Raw genomic sequence first — 26,662 nt, 5'->3', positions numbered from 1 at the left:
TTTATCAGATAAAATCTACTTTGTCACCATTCTAGACACTGTTTCTAAAGGAATTTTCTTAAATTCAAATCTAATCATGACTTTTCTCAGGCAACCCTAGGGGAGTTTCTCTTACTGTTAGTATAAAATATAATTTTTCTGTTGATTTTTTTCCTCAAACTTTATAAAACTTGGCCTCAACTACATTTTCCAGTCTCGCATTACATCACTTCCTTCCAATACCATGATCTCACCAAACTGCTCTTTTAATCTGTTTCTTATGGGAGATACTGCTTCTATTTTTTACTAGCTCTTACCTCATGGGGTTGTTATGAGATAAAATCTGTATGATTTCTGGAACACAGTAGGTGCTTGTTCCTTCTTTCCTTCCTTTCTGCCCTTTGCGTTGATTGTCCCCCATACCAAGAATGTATTCTTTTTGCATCTTTACCACATAGATAAAATTGCTCTTCCCCTTCAAGATAATAGTCAAGCACAACATGAAATCTTTTCTGATCCTCCAACTGCTAGTTTTCTCCTTCCCAAACTATTAAAAAAAAAAAAACTATTTTGTATTTATTTTTAAATACCCAAAAAACCAAACCCCACAAGTATTTGTTGTCTTTCACATTGAGCTCCATTATAGGGATTATTTCATTCCTTTATTTGTATATCTGCCTCTAGTACAATGTCTGGCACATGATTAGTGCTTAATAAATGCTTGTGGCTTGTTTCACTGCTTGATTGATATGAGTTATGATTTTAGTGTTTGTATAGTCTAAACTACAGAAGATTCCTTCCTAAAATAAGCCTTTGTTGTTGACTTTCTCATAGTTCCATACTGCTCCCACTCATCCCATTTAATTATAGATATAGGTAGATTTTACCCTTTCTATCTGTTATCCTGACTCCTGAAATTTGTATATCATGATGCTTCTTTAGATTTTTAAAGAATTTTTGGTTGTGTTACAGAAATGTTTGTGGTGTTTAAGATGAACAAAGTGATAGTTTATAGACATTTTGTGACCTAAGGAATGAATTACATTTAGAAAATGGAGACCAGTTCTTTTTAGCTTTATTTTATTTCCTTTTAAGAGTGATGGCATATTTTCAGTAATTTTTATGGTTCGAGTGTTATTATTTACAAGGAACTGTCTAAATTCTTTGGAAATACTGAATTTGCATGTAGTTGTATGTAATTGACTTGGTATTTAGAACTTTTCATCGCACTTGGTATTAGAACATAATTTGATCTGCACAAAATTAATGGTTTACTCGCTATTAGCCACAATTTTTCTTACATTAAAGTCAAGTACATATGGATCTCAATCACTTGATGAATGATAGATATATTGGATGACAATATAGTGACTAGAAATATTTGATAAAAAGTTGTTGGCATTCAAAATATTTTTTAAAAACATTTTAAACTAGTACTCCTTAGTTTAGGTTTTTAAATTGTTGGTATGGCAAAAAAAAAAAAAAAAAAGTACAATTAAAATTGTTGAAAGATTGGAATAAATTATGAAATGGAAAATTTTGGATCCATTCATTATTTACGCAACAACCTTCAAGGGTCCTTGGATTCTTTGTATGTAGTCCATGTTGCTTAATATTTGGAATTTCATTGAAATTGACATTTCTCAAAAAAGGATTTGATCTTCACAAGATTAATAAACAAAACACTCCTACTTATATGGAAAGTCAAGCAGATGTGGATCCCAGACATGTGATGAGGGATAATATGTTAGATATTAGTTTTATAGACCTTTATTTCTAATAACCTGACAGCTCTTAGATTCAGCCCTTTTCCTAATGGAAAAAATAAGGAATGACAGATTTATCTCCCATATCTGAAATGTACTTCATTTTTACTTCTACCTCTTATAATCCCTAACATTCTTCAGCCCAAGTGAAAAGAGCATGTAGACTCCTAGGACTTGAGTTCAAATCTCATCTCTGACATTTGATAGTAAATTTCTATTAAGTGCCTACTTTCTGTTACTAGGGATACAAAGAAGGCAAAGTCTCTGCCCTCAAAGAGCTCACAATTTAATGAGGAAAAGTCAACTGCTGAAAAGAGGAATGTTAAGGGTTAGCAGAAATACCAGGATATAATGAAATCCTGCAGCTAGGTTGGAAATAATGAATTGGTTGCCCTAGATATCCTCTTTAAATGGAGATTGAAAGAGGAGTTCACCAATGTTCACTTTTCACCCTAGAAAGGATATGAGTTTCAGAACTGATATGATTTTTCAAGATGATGTTTTCTGAGACCATGGTGAAGTCCAGGAGACTGTCCAGGTGGGAAATGATCTTTGATATCAAAGTTAATACTAGTTGAATGATTTGACTCCTTCTGGGTTTCATTTTCTTCATCTGTAAAATAAGAGGATAGAACTGAATCAAGATCATAAATTTAGAATTGGAAAGGACCTTAGAAGCCAGTGAATCCAAACCCTTTATTTTTAGATGGGGAAATTGAGGCACAGAATGGTTAAGTGGATTACCGAGGGTTGCATTACTAGCTATGTAGTTTGTGGCTGATTTTAACTCTAGTGACCTCTCCATCATAGTGCAATTCCAGTTGCTCTTCAGTTCATGTTGTTTCTTCTAATAGGGTATTTCTCCTTATTACGTATCATGATATCCAGGACTTGACTTTACACAGTGTCAGAGCTTGTAGAAAATACTTAGAAATACTTACTGAATTTAAGTACTAATTTATAGTTGAGGATATTGCTACTGAGTAACTATCCTTAGGATTAGTATTTTATTTTAATAAATAAAAGTAAATAATAAAAAATAAAATAAAGGTAGTTACTTTTTATTAACCTAATTATCTAAATAAACTACCTATGAAGACTTATAAAAGTAGAGCTTTTTAAGGTGTTCTCATTCTTTGTGTAGGAATGAATGAATGAATTATTAATATGTCTTGAGAGATAAATGCTGTGATCAGTCTTCTTTTGGTTTTTGTCAGTATTGTGACATTAATTAGTCAAAATTCTTTAAAGTCTTTGAAATATTCAATTAGGATTTTCAGGGACTAAAATGGTTTCCTTTGTTTACAAATGTGGTATCTTTTAAGAGTCTTCATACAATAAATTGTCATATTAATGAAGTTTTATGTTTTATTACTTTTTCTGTTTTTTAGATGATCCTGCTGTCTGGGCAGGGCTAATGGCAGCTTGTTATGCTGACAACACATTGGCTCTCTTAAATAATGCACAGCCAAAGAGGACAGAGCTAGACATAGCACAGTTGACCACTATTTCTGCTACAGGTAAGTGAAAAAACTTTAAAAATTTTTTTAGTTGAAAATTTTTAGATTGAACTTTAGGTATTTAAGTGCAGAGAAATAAATATTAATTTTGGGATATATTATTGTGTGAAATGCCTTTCTTAAAGCGTTTTAGTTATAATAGTTGCTTGATATCTATCTTAAAACTTTTTTTTTTAAACTAACAGCTATACCTACCTATTTTAGGAAAAAAAATTACATTTCATTTTACCCACTGCAATATGACCAAAATAAAGATCTTAGTAATTTGATTGGTCCTTTTTTTTTGGAAGCGGGGGAGTGTAAATTAGCAAATTTATTGAGAATCATCAGGATAAAAAAAAAGGTGGAACCAACCTAAACACCAGTTTTTTGACTGTTTCTGGAGTTTTTAATCTAGTTAATCTAAACAAGTGTAGTTAATAATGTTCTGAGAGAAATTTATAAGTGGTAGAAACATCAAAATTCTTTTCCTTGTCCTTGTGTTTTGATATTTTAAATCCTTCACTCTAATAAGCATAATAAGTACTTTTTTGGTTTGTTTTTAACCACTTTTAGCATTAGAAATGAATTACTTTAGTTTTTAATTCAGCAGTAATTTTTCTTTTATCCCCAGATTATGTATAATTTGATGGCCAATGTCAAACTTCTGTCATTTTCTGTTTCTTCTTAGCTATTAATAATAACTAGCTGATGACAGGCAGTTTCCTTGATGGCACTACAATATGTCTTTAGAGAAGATTGTAATACTTGATAAAGCAAAGAGCCAAAGGCAGAATTAAATTAAAGCATCAAAAATAAGTAATATGATTGTTGGGATTTTTTTACCTTGATAAATTAAATTTTGATGAAATTAAATTTGATAACTTAAAATTTTTATTTTAAAAATTGGATATCTACTTTAGTACAATATAATTCTTAAATGTCTTTAATACTAGAACTTTGACTGTCTCCCTCCCCCCTTTTCTGACTTGCTTACATTACACTAAAGAATTATATATCATATGTTATAGGATTGTAACAACACAGCTTGCTGGTTTTTAAATAAAATTTTTGGGAATTTTTCAATTTTTTTTGTTTTTGCTTTTGTTTTTATTTTATTTTATTTAATAATAACTTTATATTGACAGAATCCATGCCAGGGTAATTTTTTTTACAATATTATCCCTTGCACTCGCTTCTGTTCCGATTTTTCCCTTCCCTCCCTCCACCCTCTCCCCTAGATGGCAAGCAGTCCTATATATGTTAGATATGTTGCAGTATATCCTAGATACAATATATGTTTGCAGAACCAAACAGTTCTCTTATTGCGCAGGGAGAATTGGATTCAGAAGGTAAAAATAACCTGGGAAGAAAATAAAAAATGCAAATAGTTCATATTCGTTTCCCAGTGTTCTTTCTTTGGGTGTAGCTGCTTCTGTCCATCATTTATCAATTGAAACTCAGGTCTCTTTGTCAAAGAAATCCACTTTCATCAGAATACATCCTCATACAATATTGTTGTCCAAGTGTATAATCTCCTGGTTCTGCTCATTTCACTTAGCATCAGTTCATGTAGGTCTCTCCAAGCCTCTCTGTATTCATCCTGCTGGTCATTCCTTACAGAACAATAATATTCCATAACATTCATATACCACAATTTACCCAGTCATTCTCCAATTGATGGGCATCCATTCATTTTCCAGTTTCTAGCCACTACAAACAGGGCTGCCACAAACATTTTGGCACATACAGGTCCCTTTCCCTTCTTTAGTATTTCTTTGGGATATAAGCCCAATAGAAACACTGCTGGATCAAAGGGTATGCACAGAATTTTTCAATTTTTTGAAAACCTTAGCAATTCAGTATTAATCAGTGGCCAATAACTCAGACTATTATATGCAAGAAAGATGATATAGTAGAGAGAACTCTTGATTTTTTTAATGCAGAGAGACATGAGTTCAGAGCCTACTGTGGCAATCACAAGTCACCTAACCTTTTCATGCTTCAGGTAACTCCTTAGAATTTACCTATTAAGCCATACATATATTTTCGTTTTTTGATAGAAGAAGTTTCTATAGTGAATTTTCCACATTGATGAAATCATAAAGCCTTTTCAAACTCATGTTCCATATGCAAGTCACTGTAATATTAATCTGTTTTGTTCATTTCTTTGTCTAATGACCCTTTCTATATTAATGGTTCTTTCCTCCCTAGATATTTATTTGACCATCAGAGGAACAAAGGATTCCCCAGAGTTTTTATGCCTCTGATATTCTTAGGCAACAGTTCAGTCCACTGGATTGTCAAGATGACACATCAATAGCATAGATTCAGAAGAGAGACTAGTGATGGGTTTGAGGATTAAAAAAGAGAGAAATACAGCTATATCCACCCAAACTGATCTAACAATACTTTTGTTGGTGTCCAAATTAATTTATTGGACATAACAACTCATATAATTGGTATGAGAAAACATGTATCCACTGACTCAGAGTCCTCTGAGTCCTTAACTTGGACTGATTTGGGGAGGGAGGGAGACTATATATATAAACTGAGTTTTAGGCAGTTGGCTAGATGATAAGGGACTATGAAGTTTTATATTTCATATGTAGGGGAGATGAAAAGAGCCAGATGCTTCAGTCTAGAGTGTATAAAGCCTAACTACCTTTGAGAATCCCAGTCATGATGTCCAGTTAAGTCCTTAAACATGAGAAGTTCGAAGCAGTTTTTTGGTGCCAGACATTTATCATTCACTCTAGCTGCCTCACCAGTCCTCAAGGTCTTAAAAGATATATTAGTAAAATTATGTTCCATAAATATTTAAATCCTATTGTGTTTCAGATATTATGGTAAACTTTGGGGATTTAGACAAAAATGAAATAATTCCTGTCCTAAAGAACTTTCACTCTGTTATGGCAGGATGATATTAAACTATATTTCCTTTCTGATTTATTAACGATTCTGCAGTTTGTAGTATAGTTAAGGTAGGAGTATGATTTAGTTTCATGTAAAAAGTACAAGTAGGATAGGGTAGGCTCCAAATCCTTCTCTGTCAAGTATCATGTAAATTTGTGGGGAAGGAGGGGTGGGCATGTGGGTGTTGGGGGGGATGTAGATATGTGTGTGAGTGTATGTAAAAGAAAGAGAGAGAGAGAGAGAGAGAGAGAGAGAGAGAGAGAGAGAGAGATTAGTTTTGATATTCACAGGCCTTTTTCAAGCTTAGGTAATGTTTCTTATACTCACTTTTTTTTTTCAGGGTGCCTCCCTGATAGTATTTATCATCTATTTACTCTTTAGCTTTTTAGAGTATTAGAAATTAGAAATCAAAGATAAATATACCATGGATTTTTTTTTTTTTTTTTTTTAGGTTTATGAGCAAGGATAGCCATAGAATGACTCTAGATTCAGTCAGTTGTGCAGTCTTTTTCTGAATCAGTTATCCAAATAGAAAGGAATTCATGTATCTCATGTGAGAATTACTGAGCATGGCAATGTTGTATATTAAGATAAGGATTGTTGTTGTCTTCCAACCATATGTAGCATCCTCAACCCTTTGACACTTTTAGCTTTAAGGACTCTCGTTCATGGGGCAGGAAATTATCTTCCCTATTAATATTTCCATAATGATAATAATGGATAAGTTTTAGCAGCTGATTAGTTTTGTATAAACTTTAGTTAAAATTGAAAAGAAAAATAAATTTGTTTTTCTTTACAGTCAAAGAAAAAAACCTTCCTGAAAGCTATGTTCAGACTATTGAAAAGTGGTCTCTTTGTCAAGCTCTCACTGGTTTAATTGAAAAGGGGAAAATTTCCGAAGCTGAGGCTCTCTGCACAAAGGTACTGTGATAGGCTAAAATGAAATGACTTCTCACTCCCTGAAGTCCTTGGAGAAAAGCATACTCTATAATTATTGTATCTGCTTTTAGAATGAGACCTGGTTGGAGGAAATATAGAAAGTTGCTTAAGAGTTAGAGAAGTTAGATAATTTTTCCATGGTCACACAACTAGTGAATGGTAGAAGTAAGATTTAAACTCAGACCTTCCCTACTCCATATCTTCTATTCAATGCAGTATGTTATATTACCTCTCATTTCCCCTTTTTTTCTTATTATTTTTGGCCTACCAGGGTGTCTCCAAATATCTTGGCAAGACTTTGACATTAATAAAAGATAAATGTGTTCTTTTCATTAGAATCTTTAAAGTCTCATGGTGGAGTAAAAGGAAATAGTATAGGAAAGTGAAGAAAATGTATCGTTTTTATATCTTTTGACATCTAAGGGGGGATTATTGATAATTCTGAATCTCCTCTTTGATGGAAGGAAAGGGAAAAATCCCTGCTGATGGAAAAATATGTTCTATTAAGGTATGGTGATTTGGAGTTAACTTTTTCCTTTTATGGTTAGTTTAGCTATTTATTTCCAGACTAATCATTTTTTGATATCTTAGCTGAGGTCATAAATTAAAGTGTCAGACAAAATCAAATTTAGTTGTGTTATAAAAATGAAGGAACAATGGATTAATAGTACTTATAGCGTGAGGAAATTTCAAAGAGTTTTTGGGGATATCTTCATGAAGTTTTTATAATTATCAGTTCTCAGTAAGAATGGAATAATTTTTTTCTAACCAAAATTGTTTCTTAACTATTTTCAACAAATTAAATTTTCTTAATTTGATGTTGTTGGGTTAAAATCAAAATTAATAAAACTTAACATTATAGATTTGAACCTATGTAAGCTAATTAATTTTATTCAAATTTAATATGATCATCAGTTAGACTTGGTTAGTTTGATATTCCCAAAAGTTCATCTATTGATTGTTGGAACTTAGAACTTTTTTACCCCCAATATCATAAATGGTTGGCAAGTTCCCAAGTCTACAAAGCTTATGTACTTCATAGTACAGTTGAAGTACAGCAGTAACTATTTTTCCATGATTATGAGTACTAGCAGCAGAGATCTTTGTGTTATAGAAGAGAAAGGGAAAGACAAGGAATGTATTCCACATTTCCTGGGTTGACCCAGACAAAATTTTTGAATTGGATAGTTTTTTGGTCTTTGATATTGACCTTTTTTTGTTCACTAATATTCTGTGCTTCAAATGAAACATCCTACTCATTTGATACTCCTATGTTCTCTTTCCTTCCTAAATGTAGTGGAATGGACACTTGGTATGTCTGAGCCTTGGACTTTAATTACGCTTGACTCTCATTAGTTGTTCAATAAGGGATAAGTCACTTGAATTCCCTGAAATGGGCATATGAATTATAATCTAAATTCACAAGGTTTTTATTTGTATCAAATCAAACATTATATATAAAGATTTTCTAACTGTAAAACATCACTTAAGTGTCAGCTGTTATTACTATTCACTTCTCTAAGCCATTAAAAAGATCACCATTTTTTTTATCTTTTAATATTTAAATATCTAGCTGAACTCATTCATATTAAGTACTAATGGCATCTTCTTATTCTCCTAGTAATGTTTACATTATTTAAAATGGCTTTACAAAATCCCTATTTTGGCAGTATTTCAGACAGTGAAACAAAAAAATGAAATTTTAGGTTATTTGGAGAAATGTATTTTAGGGCAGAAACTACTTATGTAGGCTAGGCCTTGCTTGGGAGTTAAGTTATACAGTGTTTTTTCCTCCCGCAACTTCTTTTCTTCCTGCAATTCTGATCTCAAAGATTTCCAAATGATCCAGGACTTTTTTGTTCTCTTTCTAATTTTTTAGGGTATTGTCTATTTTTTTCCCCTTTCTTCTCGAGCTGGAAGAACGAAGTGCAAGCTTTTTGAATACCTAGACTTTGTCAACCATATATAAGCTGGTGGCCACCGACATGTGCTTTTAAAAGGCAAACTACACAAGTCAATACAAATCTGTTACCACTTTTGGAAATAAAGCTGATATCTATGTCATTTATGTTATCTTCCTAGATGAAACATGTAATTCAACATTTAGGGTTAGAATTTATTATTTCAGGACGACTAATTAAAAAAAAAACACTGTACATTGATTTGACTAATGAATAGTGAGTTAGATGATATGTTCTGTATTATATCTGAAGTTTCCATATTATAGCAGAGTTAATGGCTTGCTTTTAAAGAACATATTTTCATTATTTTATTGACTAAACTATATTCTTTGAGAATTTTCCACTTGGGAAAGTAGCAATGATTTTTTTATTTTTTGTATTTGGAATTTTAAGAAATTGTTTGTTGTCCTTCTGATCTTTCTTTCTTTATTTATTTTTAGCATTTAAAAAGTAGCCATGACCAACCAGCTGTCTTCCTACTTTTAAGGCAAATTCAGTGTAAACCTCTACTGCAGGCACAGAAACATCTTCCAGATGCTGTCCTGGAAGAGCTGCAAAAAACAGTTGTATCCAATTCAACATCTTTTTCAGCTTGGCAGGTAAATTATTTTCTCTCTTTTTTTTTTTTTTTTTTCTGGCTCTAATTAGGTACTATAGAATACCTAAGTAAGTGATAGCATTGAAGAGGTATTTTTCTTAAGCAACTTTGTTTTGAGCAAATCACTGAAACTCAGTTAAAAATAAAGAAAAAAAATTGTAGTCAAAAGATTTGAGAATTAGATTCTCATTTTAGTTCATTCATTAACTGGCTGTATGTGGGTTTTTTTCCTCCCCTTGTATAATTAAAGATTAGATTAGAAGATCCTTAATATTCCCTCCAGATCAGCTGTTTTATGTTCTGTGATCTTAAAATTTGGTCAGTTTTTAACGAGTGATTCCCCTACAAAATGTACTGCCTTTTTAAGTATGTCTTCCCAATAGATAGTGCTATTCCACATTACTTTTTAACTCTGCTGTTGCTTTTGAATAAGCTGTATCCATTCAGAGTCTTACAGATTGCTGTTGTGATTTTTAGTTTCTAAAAGTCATAAAAACAGCTGAAAAAATAGAAATATCAGTTAATTCTTAAACTTAGTCCCTAAAGAACAGTTTAAGAAAAGTCCAGGAGTGGGAAGAAATAAAACTATGGTAGAAAATCAGTGAAGTCAGAAATAGACATATGTTTACCATTGGAATTCATTATATATGGCATGGAATAATTTATAGGAACCTACAAGAAGAGTTGTGAAAATGTATTACTAATTTGGCACAATGGTATGATATAGTAATTATGGGGAACTTAAAGTCACTCATATGTCTACTGGAACTTTCTCTTTTTGCCACAAGCAGAATTTCTTGACTTGGCTTAAGGAAAATCTCATCCTTCAAAAGAGAGAGGAATAAATGAGAAATTTGAGCTTTACCAACAGGGAGGAACTGGTTGCTGGGATACCAGTGATGGCTATTTAGGGTCAAGTGACCCATTCCATCTTAAAATTTGTGAGAAAGAAAGTTAGTCCAGTGTGAATCCTAGATTAAGAGAAGAGCATTTTTTTTTTTCCTGAGGCAATTGGGGTTAAGTGACTTGCCCAGGATCACACAGCTAGGAAGTGTTAAGTGTCTGAGACCAGATTTGAACTTGGGTCCTCCTGACTGGCTGGTGCTCTATCCACTGTACCACCTAGCTATCCCGAGAAGAGCACTTTTCAAAAGATTCAGAAGAAAGACAAGTAGGATTCCATGAACTAAAATTCTACAGGGAAAGTCACTTCAATAGAGACTTTATTCTGAGTTTATAGTGACATAATGATGGACTACTTTCTACCTTATTCTCTCTCACTCTTGTTACAGAATTAGTCTCTCTTCATTTTTAATCCTGCTAATGATATCTTTTATTCCCTGCCTTCTTCAAACTTCATTATTTGTTATGTGTTGTGTTTCTCCATTGCCTTATGTATGATACTCATTTTCAGTTCTTTGGAGACTATTATGTTTCATAGAAAAAACACATAACAACACTAATAGAATAATAATATTGAAAAGAAAGACCTTTGTTTCTAGAAAAAGTTTGGAGTCATTAAGAACTACTGTTCCCTTCCTCTTGTTTAATTCTAGGCTAAACTATTGTAAACATTTTTTAAAATATTCAAGTATTAGTAGCAAAAGTACTTTTAACATCTTCTTTAGAAATGTCTATTTCCCTTGCAGCAACCATATGAGTTTAGATACTTTATCTTTGTGAGTAAGAAAGTTATCTTCTAGCTATCTTATAGGCTAATGGCCAACCTAGTTAAAGTTAATTCCATTTTTAGGTAACTCTTGTTGCCAAGCTTGGAGAAAGTGTATAATATGTTTAAGGCACTTTCTAGACTTTAAAGTGCTATATGAACATCAGTTATTACTATGTTGTTATTATTTGTAGTACATTTTACTATCACACTGTATATTTCACGACATACTCATTGTTACTTAAGACTAAACTGAACTTGCCTCAAATTTTGTAGTGTTGTTAATTAAACTGAAGGAAAATAATATATGTTCTTGATATTTGTCCAAACATCAGAAAAATTTTAAGGGAAATTTTGATATAGATATTTATGTTTGTTTACAGATATTTTACACATTCATTCCAATCTTTAACCTGCTTGCTTTATAGTCAAGATCACTGAAAAGTATCAAACATTGTATTATTTAAATTTAAGCTTAAAAAGCTCTTTTTGATAAAATCTTTGCTTTAAAAATGGTATATGGTTTAGTATACTTAAATTCTAGATGCAGAGTATGATGCTTTCAATAAGTTTTGTTAGTGACTTATGATTGAAGATTAGATACTGCAGTAGATGAGCTCTCCTTGTTTTTTTTTTATAGCCACTTTAAATTTCAGAAGACCCCACCCCACCCTACCCCAACCCTCCCGGGCTTCAGAATAAGGGCAGTTCAAGTGGGATATGGATTTGCAGAATTGAGTAAAGAATCTGCCACTCTCTAGGCATGTATTGTGCTTTCAGTATCAATATAATCTATAATTTAATAAAAATTGTAGCTACTCCAAAGGTGTGATGAAATTGTTGAGGGTGGGGAGCCAAATTGCTTAATAAATTTAGTACTATAAATGGTTAACAAACTGATATTTGATTGATATAAATAAAATTTAAAACCTGGTTTCTTCCTTTCCCCTAGTGGTTAGCACAGGTCTATCAGTCTCAGGGAATGATGGGCGCTGCAGAAATGTGCTATAGAAAAAGTCTCCAGGTAGCATCTCAGCAGGGTAATTGGAATGGAAAACTCTCGAGTCTACTGAGACTGGCATTACTTGCCTTGGAAGTCTGCATGGTAAGATTCTTTGGTAATTATTATAATGAATAAGTGTACCATTTCCCAGTTGTACATAAGCTTCTTGAAGATAAGGGTTATTTTTGCAATTGGTCTTTTTTATCTTTAGCATTTATGAGCCTTTCATGTAATATATGTTTGTTGTATTGAATTGAATTGTTAAATTGATTATAACTATTTGGCATAGTTATATTCTGAAAGCTACTATGTTATTCTTTCTTTAACTTTGGTTTCCTTTTAAACATCATGTCATTTTAGTCTTGTTAATAATTCTATGACCAGAGAGAAGAGTTCAATAGATGAGAGAAACTTAGAACCACAATTTTATTTTATGATTCTTCAATCAAACGTTAGCAAAAAAACTAACCTTATATTTTGTGATAATGATATATGTTAGGAAGTAACCAAAAGTAGGTTATTAATATTTCATATTTCCATTTGTGTTCAGAATGCATCATTAATGTGTTACTTCTTCTATAGTGTTAGTACTGGGAGGACACTTAAGGATCTATTCTTACCCCTTTAATTTCCTAGATAAGGACAGTGATGTACAGGGTATAAAATGACATGTCTAGATTCACACAGCAGAGTGAGCAGGAATTGTACTAGAACCATGTTTCTTGACTCTCAGTTAAGTGCTCTTTGTATTATATATGTGCCATTATCTTAGCTATGTGTTTTCCTTATAACAATTTAATCCCTTTAATGCCAGTAGCTAGTTAGAAAAATATCATCACCTACATGACAGTTTCCCTCTATGAAAGAGGCATCTTTACACTCAGATGCCTAATGACTTGGACATGACCTTAGATTTTCAAAGGCCATCACAAAAATACAGGTGTGTTTTATCCTATTCTGCCATAAGGACATGATAATAACCTGTTTTTATTCAGTAAATGAAGTTTTCTGCTGTGTGCCAGAGATCTTTTTAAAGCTTTCTATTTTTCAAAACACATGTATGGAAAATTCTTCAACATTAGCCCCTGCAAAACCTTGTGTTCCTATTTCTATCCCTTTCCCCCATGCCCTCTCCTAGATGGCAAATAGTACATCATATATTAAACATGGTAGAAATATATGTTAAATCCAATATATGCATACATATTTATACAGTTATCATGCCGCACAAGAAAAATCAAATCAAACCAATAAAAGAAATGCAAACAAACAACAAAAAAAAGTGAAAATGCTGTTGTGAACCACATTTAGTTCCCACAGTCCTCTCTTTGGGTGTAGATGGCTCTATTCATCACTGAACAATTGATGTTTCAATTGTTCTGAATCATCTCATTGTGAAGAGAGCCATGTCCATTAAAATTGAATTATTTTGTTGTTGTGTATAATGATCTCATGGTTCTGCTCATTTCACTTAGTATCAATTCATGAAAGTCTCGCCGGGTCTCTGAAATCATTCTGTTGGTCATTTTTCACAGAACAGTAATATTCCACAACATTCATATACCACAATTTATTCAGCCATTCTCCAATTGATGGGCATCTATTGCTTCTAATTTCTTGCCATTACAAAAAGAACTGCTACAGACATTTTTGTACATGTGGATCTCTTTCCCTCCTTTAAGATCTCTTTGGGATATAAGCCCAATAGAAACACTGCTAGATCAAAGGGTATTGTGTGTAAAGATCTTGTGCCGGGTACTGGAGGGAATTAAAAATTTTACATATAACACTGTCGTGAAGTGGGGAGGGTATTTCAGGCATTGGGGACCAGATATTCAGAGATTAGGGATGATAGAAGGTATTCAGGCAGAGTGTATTCTAGATTGGCTACAGTGTAGAAAGTGAGTTATGGTAAAGGTGGAAATGTAACATAGTACTAGATATGAAGAATATTGAAGACTAGACAGTATGAATGCTAAAAAAATTAAAAAGAAAAAACAAAACTTTCTTTCAATAGAAGTTAGAATAAAAATAATGATTCTTACAATTTATATCTAACCACAAGGGTATTCCCTTAGGCAAAAAAGGTGTTAAAAGTAATAAGTTAATTGAGGATACTTGGTCAAATCAGATAATGTATATAAAATGCTATATAAATAAATGTTATGTTATTATGATAAAATTAATAGTTTCATAGTAAAATAGCCTGTCCTTATTTTGCTAATTTTTATAGAATTCATCTACATATTGCAGGCTATTTTGTTTGAGGCCATTGTCTATATTATACATGCTAATATAGTAATCTTTCCTTGCAGTAAATTCTTTTTGTTAATATTACAAAATACTTTATGATGAGATTACAGATAGAATAATAGTGGATAGTTGTAGAGCATATAGTATGTAGCATGCTACATATATATTATCATATTCAAAGCTCATAACCCTTTGAGGATAAAGGATATGGATAATATTATTCCCAATTTTATACATGAAGGAACAAGCTTATTGAAACTAATTGACTTACATATGGTCACACAGTTAGTTTACATCAGAAGTAAAATTTGAACCTATTGTTGCTTCCTGGTCTAGGACATGCTAGCCACACATACTATAGGAGGATACACAAGCACCAAGATTCATAAAAAAAGATATTTGCTTTTAATTTCTTAGTGATTAAAGTAGGATATTTGATTTTTGAAAACTTCCCTGTTTAGTGTAATTTTAACAGTATTGACCCAGTCCTGATTTTTTTGACTAGATAATTTAGAATATATCATTGACCCCATCTTTAGAGCATCATTTTCATTCCTTTCTTATTTTTAGTTTAATTAAATGGTTTCCCCTTAAATGATTGCCCAAATTACTAATGGGTGAAGTATCTTTGGATTTTATTGGTTCAACTTCTATTTCAGTTTTGATTGTAACAATGTTTGAAACCAATGTTCTTTCTATTCCATTAAAATACTCAGAAATCAATGCTCTTCGAAAGAAATCAATCCCAGACATATTATGGAAGGTTTTCTAAGACTTAAAAAAAAAAAACTTATTTCAAAGGAATAGCCATCATTTTCTCTTTTGTTGTTTCCCTTTAGAAATAAACACTTTTTTTCTGAGGCATTAAATAATGTAACGGCACTAAAATTTGTATTTTTTGATGAGTCATGCCTGTATGTAAAATATACATGTTGATTTTTCCCCTCATTAATTAAAATTTGATTAATGCCTCTTGCTTAGTGATTTTTCTTTTAAAGGAAAAACCCTGTAAACATCTGAGTAAACATTTTCTTTATTAATAAATCATTTTGCATCACTTTAATGCTGAGAGGACTTGCTAAAAATGTAATTTGTAACACCATCTTTCTCTTTGACAATATTTACTAGTTGATACCTAGAAATGTACATTTATCATGTATAGTTTTTTTTTTTTTTTGCAAAAAGTATGTTACTTTTTCTGATTACAGATAAAGATCATTTTCAAAATTTATTTTTTATAAGATTTTGAGTTTCAAATGTTTCTCCCTTTTCCCCTCCTTGCTCAAGCCAGCATGTAATCAGATATAGATTATACCTGTACAGTCATGCTGAATATTTTCACATTGGTCATGTTGCGAAAAAAGAAACAACAAAAGGAAAAAAATCCATAAAAAGAAAAAAATTGAAAAATAATATGCTTTGTTCTGCATTCAGACTTCATAGGATCTTTCTCTGGGTGTGGATAGAATTTCTATCATGAGTCTTTTGGAATTGTTTTAATTATTGTATTGTTATACACAGTTGATCCATCACACAATATTGCTGTTACTATGTACAATTCTGGTTCTGTTCATGTCACTCAGTATCAGTTCATGTGTAGTTTTAAAATCTAGTTAAGACTAGTTAAGTTTTACATATATAATAGAAGAAAAAATTATCCAAATGATGGTTAGATACTTGTTGAAATCCAAATGGAATAATGATGCATTTTGTCATACTTTATTTTAGTCCAACCAGTAAACATGAAATAAAATTAAAATTAATGTCTTTTCCTTTCTTTTACATTTTCATAGGCTGATATATCAAATGATCACTGGCCATCTTTGGTTGAGGAAGCTACAGCTGAAGCACTGAAACTTTGCTTTTGCCCACTGGCTCTTTTGTTGCAAGCTCTGTTACAGTTTCATCGCAAAATAGGAGCAAGGTACATCATCAAGTTATAGTGTACAACTGTTTTTCCCCACTTAACATTCATCTTTACCATCTTTCTAATCATCATCTATAAGGAAATACACACACATACATTATTGTCAGCCTGAAAAAAATGCCTCTAGTTACATTCCATAGTTTCGATCCATAAATGTCAATGTTTCTGTCACTTATTTGGCAGAAGGTCTAAAAGACATACTTTACATATGCATGTTTATATTTATATATGTAATATATAATATAAAAATGTATATTCTATTTACATATGTATGTATGTATGTATATGTTAAATAAGAGAATGAAGAATTCATAGATCTTCACAAGTTGATGGTGGGCCAAAACCAACAAATTGAATTAGGATGAATATAAGGTATTGATGTCCTGTGGGATGTAGGAGAGACCTGATTTGGTAATATTTAATGTGGAGAAGAAAAACTTAGTTGACTAGAGGCCAATGGTACAGTGCCAATGCACTCTACTAGGAGTTAAGAATGAGAATCTGGACCTTTGATTTCTCAGATATAAAATACTCCTGCTATAGAAATTCTTCATCAGTGCATCTCAGTAATTTGAGTTATCTGAGAGCACTGAAAGATTGAGTAATTTGCCAATGCTTACAAAGTTATATGTGTCAAGAGGCAGGACCAGAACCCAAGTATTTCTGCCTCCAAAGTTAATCTTTGTTCTCTAATGCATATTTAAGCGGTATTAATTATTGTATTTATTAATGAGAATTATTGTAACTTAGATTAAGGAATACTTTGTTATTGTATCCTGCTTTCTAGAGCTCCCAAGATGGGAAGACAAAATATACTGTCCTTTCTAGAGCCCCCACACTAAGGTGTTGTGTGCTTTCTAGAGCCCCCAAGTTGGGGTGACAAGACATATACTGTGCTTTCTAGAGCCTCCATGCTAGAGTGAAAAAACATACAGTCTTAGTGGAGGAGTGATGAGGTGAGACTCCCAACGATGGTTAAAATATGGACTAGCTGGTATCACTCTGCTTCAATTATAATACAGGTTATCACTGCCTCCTGCCTTGTCAGGAAAGCTGAGAGCCCTTAGGGGAGATAAGGAAATGGGGAGCCGAACCAGGCATTGTTAGCAGGTTTCCTCTGGGCTGAAGGGTCTTATACTTCACCCAAAGTTCCCCCAATATCTGTGGCCCTCTACACTTTGTAATGCACTGGGAATATTGTTTTCAATTCAGAATGTCTTCTTTTAAGTAAAGCATTGTGATACTAACTTGTGGCTTGGAAACTAACATTTGAGAAATAATTGAAAGAGTGAGAAATGTCTAGCTTGGAAAAGACTTGGAAGTCTACAAGTGAGTATTATTTAAACATTTGAAGATCTATGTATGAAGGCTCAAACTCACATCTCATGTTAAGTTTAATTTAAAGAACATTTGATATGTACCTACCTTTTGCCATGTAGTGATGTCCTATGCTATTTTGAAGGCAGACCTAGAAGCAAGCACCTTAAATAATAGAGGGAAGTTTTTGGCCCTATGAGGTATTTTTTTCCCCCTACCAAAACTGCTCCAAAATAGTGTGTTTACATTGAAAATTATTGACTTTTCTCTTATTGAAACTTTTCAAGCAGAAGCAAATTCTTTCAGGGAGATGTAAAAGGGATACTTGCTTTACCTGAAGGTTGAGCCAAATAGATTTCTACTGAAGTTCCGAGAAATAACAGCGGCACTTAGTGGATTTGAATGAGTGGAAGCTTTAATAGAGCAGATGACTTAACTTTTAAACATTCCACTATATTTTTAGTCCAATATTAGACAAATAAATAAAAGTGTTGTCCTCCTCTAAGCATCTGACTAATTATATAGAAGTCAAATGAAAGGAAGTTATGCTACGTTAGTTAGTTACTAGTTTAAATATTTTATTTGTACCCCCTTCATCTTGTAAATAATATATAGGCATTTATTCATTAAAAGCTATTCAGTTATGGAAGGATATCTAAAAACTAAATTACTGGATAGTCTTTTTTTTCCTTATAAACAAAAAGGGATATTTTATCCATGTAGTCTAGTAGGGTATCAGACCCTTCTTGTTAGCCTTTTGTGCAACTTTTTTTGTCTTTTTCCTTATTCCATTGTATATCAGAAGAAAAAAAAAGTGTGTATATTTTTTGGTTCAGAAGTGGCCAGAATTATTACATTATTTTTTTTTTATTGTGAGAGATTTGACTTAAAAATTCATTGTTAGGCAGGATTATATCTACAAAAGAAGAAATCAGAAATTAGGCATTTTATGGTGGGTAAGGTGTGAAATGGCTGGTATTGCTTAAGTTGCTATAAACATCAACTCTTATTTTCTCAGGGAGACACGGCGGCTGTTGGAGAGAATAGTATATAAGCCTGGGTATCCCAAATCTATTGTATCAGTTGCACGCTGGTACCTACTGAGACATTTGTATGCCAAAGATGATTATGAATTAATTGATGTAAGTAATTTACTTAATTTCAAGGCAATTCATCTCTACCTTAAGGATTTTAGCATTAAGTTTTATAATTTTCCTGTTTAAAGAAAGTATATATGCAGTACTTGCAAACAGTGAAATCTCCTCAAGTTTCAGGAGTATTCACACATCAGTTATAAGTTGCCTTTTCCAGTTGCTATCTTGCCATGAATCATGAAAAATCCCCACCTTTCTAAAAAGTTTAATATTCTTTTGAGCATAATAGCTCATTTCTAATTTGCCTCTGCGGTTTAAACGTGTGTGTGTGTGTGTGTGTGTGTGTGTGTGTGTGTGAAAGAGAGAGAGAGAGAGAATATATATATATATGTGTGTGTGTGTGGAGGTTGAAAAGGATATTGGGGAGGTGATATTTCAAAAAGAAGCATAAGAAATCAAGGAGATAAAGAAAGAACAAATACTAGTCTGGACTCTGAAAGAGGGAAATGGTCATTGACATTGATATTTCTTATAAAGTTTGAGCCTCCACTTAAAAATTTTTTAAGGAGAGAATAACTTTCTTTATAATCTACATTTAAAGGGAAGTCTTTGAAATGATTAGAATGTAATGTTTTTATTGGCTATCACAGTAGTGGGAGAAAATAATTTTCCTGCTTATTTTTGCTTTATTTTTTAGAAGATGAAGAAGGTAGTAATTTCTAAGCTTCTTTAAATGATCACAGCATACCACGCGTGTCAGTTTGTATTGAGCTTTCCCATCACAATACAAAGCAAGATGTGCACTAATAAAGATAGTAGGAGAGGGTTTTTTTTTTAAATATATGTCAAAATGAGGCTGTCTTAGCTGTACTTAAAAATGATTTAAAGTATATTCAAGTGCAAGTATTTGCAAATAAGCTATTGTGGGACCATCTATTTTAAAAATTTACTAGGTTTCATAGAAATATACTGTTAATTAATTAGCCTCAAGTGAGTTGAACTTGCAATAGGAAAATCTTTTAGCCATATGGTCCCAGGTTATTTTGAAGCTAATTTATGATTCTGTTGTAAAAAGTCTTGCTTCCTTTTTAAGGAAGCAATTAAAAATCTCTTTTCTAATTCTCTACTTTTACAAAGTGAAGGAGAGAAGGCATTTTTAAAAGGGTTGTAAAGTTTAATATAGTAATAGACAATTATTTTTAGTAGTAAATGTGGAGAAATAGGGTAAGTGAGTGTTGTCCATCATTGCAACATGCATATTGTTTTTGTTTGTAGAGCCAAACGCTCAGAAAAATGTCCTAGTAAAATGTGTCTGGCCTAAAATTAATATTACTTGTTAACATAATTAAAGGAAAAGAAAATCATGTAAAATTTGAAAAAAAATACACACACACATACGTATATATATGCAAAAACTAAATAAAAACAAAAAAAATGCTATTTAAATAGAAATGCTAATTGTTTAAAAAAAAAAAAACAGCATTCTGAGTGGGAAATGTGTTATGCTAGAAATTAGAAGACCTAAAGTATTATATTGTTAGACATTGTGTCTGTCTTTTTATGATTCTATTTTAGGTTTTCTTGGCAGACATTATAATGCTCTGCCATTTCTTTCTGCAACTTGTTTTACAGATAAGGAAACTGAAGTAAAGTGACTTTCTCAAGGTCGCACAGCTAGTAAAGTGTGTGAGACCAGACTTGAACTCAGAAAGATGCGTCTTCTTGATGCTAGGCCCAACATTGCTAGGATTGTACCAATGATAAATCTAAATAATTGCAAGCAGGTCACTTATCAGTTTTACAAAATAGGCATAAAGGGGCTATGATAATTTCTACTCAATCTGCCTTGTGGGGTAACTATGAAGAAATGAGATGTTTGTTAAATTGGTGAACCAAATATGTGCGTTTTTTTTTTTTTTTTGAAAACTGTGCTAAGGGTTGAGGGGAATTTTTTTTGTTTTTTGTTTTTTTTTTAATAAGATGAGCACTTTCCACAGAGAACTCACAGTTTATTACAGATCGGTCAGTAATAGAATCTCACAACTTTAAAAGTCTTCTGATTCAACCCCAGACTCAAAAAGGACACATCACTTCAAGCCTCTGCTTTAAAGATCTCCTGTGGCTGGATACTCATTAGCTAGAAATCAATACATCCCACTTTGAGGCAGCTGTAATAGGAATTTTATTTTATCTTCTTTGTCTAGCGAAAATCTGCACTTGTTACACCTTCACCATTGCTCTTAGTTCTGTCTCTTGTAGCCATATTGAAAGAAATCTCATTCCTTTTCCATGTGATATGAAAGTACTTTGAAGCAGCATTCATATTCACCCCCACTTCAGTCTTTAAACTAATTATCTCTAGTTTCTTTGATTCTTTTCCTTGTTTTGAACATTACATTTTGTATTAATGCATCCTAAAATTGTACTCTTTTTTTTTTTTTTTTGGCTGCAATATCATACTTTTGACATTGAAGTTCACAAAATATAACTTAAAATGTTTTCAATTTAATAAACTTTTACAATATGCTGAGAATACAGCTTGAAGAAGGAAACAATTATTATTCACAAGACATTTGAAATTCACATTAAATGTGCCATACCATGTCTTCTTCATTTTGTAATTATGTGGCTAATCCTTTTGAATCAAAAGTATAGAATTTTATGTTTTTTTAAAAGTTCCTACTTATTAGATTAGAAGAAAAGAAGGTGTAGATTTCTGTCATAAATCACATTAACTATCCTTTTAAGCTTTATTGTCCTTAAATTTGATAACATAGATCAGGGGTTCTCAAACTTTTTAAATGGGGGCCAGTTCACTGTCCCTCAGACTGTTGGAGGGCCAGACTATAGTAAAAACAAAAACTTTGTTTTGTGGGCCTTTAAATAAAGAAACTTCATAGCCCTGGGTGAGGGGGATAAATGTCCTCAGCTGCTGCATCTGGCCTGTGGGCCGTAGTTTGAGGACCCCTGACATAGATTTATGATCCTCCTCTATGTTTACGCTCTGCCCAGGGATTTGGGTCATACATAATCTGTCCACTCCAGTCTGTGAACTGTGTGCTTCTTAAGCATCTCTTCCCAGAGAAGTGTTTGAGGTTTTCCTTTAATATTTTTTTGGTTAACAATTTTTCACCTTTTGTATAATATTAGCTGCCTTAATATGCTGTGGCAATTTATGTCTACCATTTATCTCTAGTAACTTTTTTCACTGGCAGTTTTGATCCTTTAAGATTGTGGTGTTCATGGTTCAAAGCCACATAGAATCACTGGAAGCATATTGCTGGTGTTTCAGGCAGTATTTGGTAATGTTAGTGAAAGCACTTAGTTTTCTAAGTACAATCCAGGCCATTCTTTTTTTCCTAATTCTTTCTGGGCTTGTTTCGTTGCCTGCTCTCTCTGCCCAAATTATGTATCCCATTGTATATTATATTCTGGCATCCTTCATCTACCTTATGTTTAGAGTTCTAGGGCAAACTCTCATTAAGTAACATCTCTTTGAATGTAATATTCTGGGGTGTGATACAGAAAGAGCAGTGACATTTGCTACAGGAATATATGGAGGACCTCACCCTCAAAATTTCAGTTTGAATGCTCTACTTTTTCCTTGGCATTGTTCTTTGGAGTTCATAAATTTCCCTATTTTGTTGCCTTGTTTATAATTAGAGGGCCATTGAATAAAATTATTTTGTTGTCTTTATGTAGTAGTCTTACATGATCCTAATATTCGAATGGTGAGGTATATGTTGGAAGAGAGCCCTTTAATTAAGGCTGTGTAGACATGTCAAATACTTTTTTTTTTAATGATATATTTTGTTTTGATACAAGAGACATCCCAAGAAGCTTATGTTACTAAGTACGTTCCCCAGAAACATTTAGGCAAAAGAACATAAATGAGACTGATACTCCATGACTTTCTGCTGTGAACTTCTGAGTTTCTGTTGAGGGCCACTGTTCATCTGGTCACTCAGATCCTTCAGTCCTTGATTCCCTTCCCCAAACAGCTAGTTGTCAAACCTTAGTGAATCTATCTTAAATCTTTCTAGACTTGATTTGTTATCTGTACTCTCACCCAAATTATATCTACTGATGGATTAACTCATTGTTCTATCTCATGTATCATTTGTCTGGCATTCTTCATCTACTTTTTTCCATTCCAGAAGTCACTGGTATGGCTTTTCATCAAGGTACAGTAGTAGCCTTTTCATTGAAATCTCTGCTTCCAATGTCTCTTCTTAATCTGTCTTTCCTAAAGCTAGTTTAGCTAGTCATATCACTCCTCTGCTCGAAAGACTTTCACTGTGCTGCAGTTGCCTCTGGAGTGAAATATCAATTCCCTAGCTTAACATTTAAAGGCCTTCAAGTCCAAATCTAGTCTTTTTTTTTCAGTCTTTTTTCACATTTTATCTTTTTATAGCCTCGGTTTTCCAGATTTGCACTGTCTCCCACTGTCACACCTTTGCACAGACTTTTCCTTACAATTTTTGGTTCTTAAAATTTAGGTAAAATAACTGCCTTCTAAAAAAACCTTAACTTTGGTGATAAGCATGCATGAATAGGTTAATACCTATGTGGAAAGAAAAACATGGAATTGATATAATTCAATAATTAGGTTGAAAAAAGGTTGGGAATTTTGCATTTGGTAGAAATATGAAGTATTTTTTAGAAAAGTCCTTCACACCGAGTTAATTTTTTTTTTTAATCACATGATATGATTTGGACATCTAAGAGCCAGGTTGGCCACCAGCTAAGAAATTAAAAAAGATAGGAACACCCTAGTGTTAATTATAAAACTAATTAAATAAAACCTTTTATCTATTCAGACAATTCTTGCTATGTAAATTTACATTACCTAAACTTGACATAAAGAATTTCTGAAAGAAATTCACATTTTGAAGAAACACCTGTTAACTTTATTGTACAGCATCACACTCTATTCTTTTCTCCCTTTCTCCCTCCCTTCTTCCCTCCCTCCCTCCTTTCTTCCCTCTCCCTCTCTCTCTCTTTCCTCTCTCTTTCTCTTGCTTTCTCTCTCCCCTTCAAGTGAAACCATCACCATAGCCACCACAGGTTTGGAGGCTTGGATTGAGACCTTTGTCCCATTCCACCATTTATGCTCGAGCACTATGTGTCTGAACCTAGCCCCACTGCAAGTTATCCATCCTGACCCTGGCCCATGAGTCCTTGAACCATGGGCCAATCCATTTTCTCCATAGATTTATTGCTCCTTTCCTGCCTGCCTATCTTCTTTCCCTGTGCAGTAGCCACCTATACATTACATAGTAGAGGTCTGTGAGATAAGGTCCACTTATGGAAAGAAGAACTCTGTGTACCTTAAAAGAACCAGTGAAGGCAGCATTGTTGAATGAACATTTGATTACATGGACTTCCCTGTCTGGTGTTAGTAAGGTTTAAAAATAACCCATTCTTTGGCTGAACAGTTGAACTCAACAGAATGACTAAATTTTCTTATCTTGTTCTTGTGTAGTCTGATATTTTTCCTGTAATATCGAATGTTTAGTGGTTAGGAAAATAGGGAACTACATCACTTTATAAAATCTCCTAACAGTCTGTCTCTGGTTTTTCATCGCAGATGCTTGTAGACAATGCCAAAGTCCATGGAGATACCCGAGCATTAGAATTGAATCAGAAATTGTCGTCATCATCATCTTCAGCACAATGACATGGATTGCTCACAGTCAGTGAACTGAAGGAAGCAAAATTGAGGAATGAATCAAGTCTTTCTTCCAAAGGAACATTCTGAGGCCCTCTACCTCCCTTGCTATTCTACTTTTAATCCAGAAAATTTATATATTACCTTCCCCTATTAAACACACACACACACACATGCGCGCGCACACGCGTACTCAGTACATCATCTTGAGGTGAAATCTCTCAAAAACCCCTAGCCTGACTTTAAATTCAGAAAAATTTCATCTTTCCTTTTCCAAAGAAAAGTTTACAGTGAGAAGAAAACACACATGCCTGTTTAGTTCTACAGCAAAACTATGAAGAATGCATGAATAATTTTTTTTGTGTCTTCAGTGGTACTGAACACTTTTTGCAATAAAGCCTTAATAACCATCCTCTTAAGTAATATGCAATGACATTTAAAAATTAGCACAATTCATATGTTTTGTTGTAAAATGCTTTTATGTGATATGTTCTAACAATCCCAGGATGATTGCTTTTATAGGTAGTAGAATTCAGTACAGTCCCAAACAAATTCTAAATAATATAAATATATAAATTATTTTGTTACCAGTTCATATCCGATTCTGTGCAAGAAATATAAATGTAAAGGTGCAGGTGCATCTCGAATTGCTAGTATGTATATTTAAATTATATATACTTTGGTAATCCTTAGATCTGTGCCTGTTTTAAATTGTTCATTTGGAAAAATTTTTGGATGGTGGGGTAGGTAGGAAATATGACTAGATACTAATTAATCATGACATTTTCTTGACTTTGCGATGGCAAGTATTCTTAAATGGCCTGTTTTTAGTACCATTAGTAGATGATCTCAGAGTGTCATATTTAGAAATTTGATATATTAGATGCCTCCATTATTTTCACTTGTTTGGGTTTTATATTTTGGGGGAAAAGTATTTTTGCATTTTTAAAGAATTTATTTTAAACAATTCAGTTTCTTTATTCCTTTATATTCTTTTAAAAATGTTTTTACTTATTGCTGACATTTATTTTAGTTATCTAATTCTTCCAATCATGTACTAAATATGACAATATTAGGGATGTAATTTTCTCCAGCAGGCTTACATTATTTTATGTGAAATGCTATGAATTAATGTTAAATTTCTGAATTATAAATTGTACTTCAGTAAGTCACTTTTTATTGTAAATTTGTATACAGTGATATATTATTAATAAAGATTGAAGCATAAAGTGGTAAAGATATCGATTATATTACAAAAACTTTAGAACTAATCCAAGAAATTTCACTTTATGCAGAAAAGTTTAATTCATTATTCTCCTCTATTCAAGTTCCTTTAAACTCTTTGCTTTTAAGAAGATCTTCAGTATCCTCAAAGGATATTAATGATTCAAAATGCTGGTATCCCTGTAAATTCATATTTTGCTCTAAATGTTGGAAAATTTTCTAATAAACATATTTGGAATGTACAAAATAAGACTGAGAATTGAAATAAAATTTTAAACTAGTTCAATTCCCTCATTTTATGAAACGGAGAAACAGGCCTTTCCCCAAGCCTTTGACTGGTAGTAGAAAGCAGAAGCAAGTTTTGAATTTAGAGCTTCTGACTTGACAAGAGTAGTAAGGATCAGTATGGGATCATAGGTCTAAAGCTGGAAAGGAGACCTTTGTATGAATTGCCATCATCCTGCTTATCTACTTTTTCCTGGCTCACTAAAAGTGCTTTCTAGAAAGTTGATAGATTTAATTAAACCAGGTCTAATCCAAGGATGGAAGGAGATAATATAAAACTGGCTTTTGAGGTTCCTTTCAATATTATATTAATCATCTTGCGGTGAGATAGGTGCTGGTGATATAAACAAAAGGTAAAAAAGTCAAGGAGCTTACATGCTATGGGAAAATGAAATCTTTTCATTAAGACAATTAGAAAATGTTTTACTTTGCAAAGTCCAAGGCAGGCAATACTAGTCTCAGAATATGCAAGGTTCTGGTTTCATTTACCTCAGTGGTTGACTTACTTTTTAACCCCTGAGCAGCACATATTATTCCTTAAAATTGGTATCTCTATGGCAG

At 32.7% G+C, this 26,662-nt stretch overlaps 1 protein-coding gene across 4 annotated transcripts in view; it reads left to right on the top strand.

Moving 5' to 3' along the window:
- The window catches only part of SKIC3 (SKI3 subunit of superkiller complex), a 115,540-nt gene extending 89,438 nt beyond the window's left edge, over positions 1-26,102 (top strand). For 3 of the 4 annotated variants that reach the window (XM_051993879.1, XM_051993863.1, XM_051993871.1), the window contains 7 exons: positions 3,137-3,265; positions 6,960-7,081; positions 9,501-9,659; positions 12,280-12,432; positions 16,377-16,507; positions 18,846-18,969; positions 24,512-26,102. In XM_051993879.1, coding sequence (XP_051849839.1) covers positions 3,137-3,265; positions 6,960-7,081; positions 9,501-9,659; positions 12,280-12,432; positions 16,377-16,507; positions 18,846-18,969; positions 24,512-24,601 — 908 coding nt within the window. In that variant the 3' untranslated portion in view covers positions 24,602-26,102. Of the gene's footprint in view, positions 1-3,136; positions 3,266-6,959; positions 7,082-9,500; positions 9,660-11,967; positions 12,094-12,279; positions 12,433-16,376; positions 16,508-18,845; positions 18,970-24,511 lie in introns of those variants that run through there. The other variant, XM_051993889.1, reaches the window with a different exon arrangement.
- The last annotated feature ends 560 nt before the right edge of the window (positions 26,103-26,662 follow it).

This window comes from Antechinus flavipes, chromosome 1 (assembly GCF_016432865.1).
Source record: "Antechinus flavipes isolate AdamAnt ecotype Samford, QLD, Australia chromosome 1, AdamAnt_v2, whole genome shotgun sequence".
Taxonomy (NCBI): domain Eukaryota; kingdom Metazoa; phylum Chordata; class Mammalia; order Dasyuromorphia; family Dasyuridae; genus Antechinus; species Antechinus flavipes.
The sequence above is the reverse complement of the archived record's forward strand: the minus strand, read 5'-3'. Positions and strand labels throughout refer to the sequence as shown.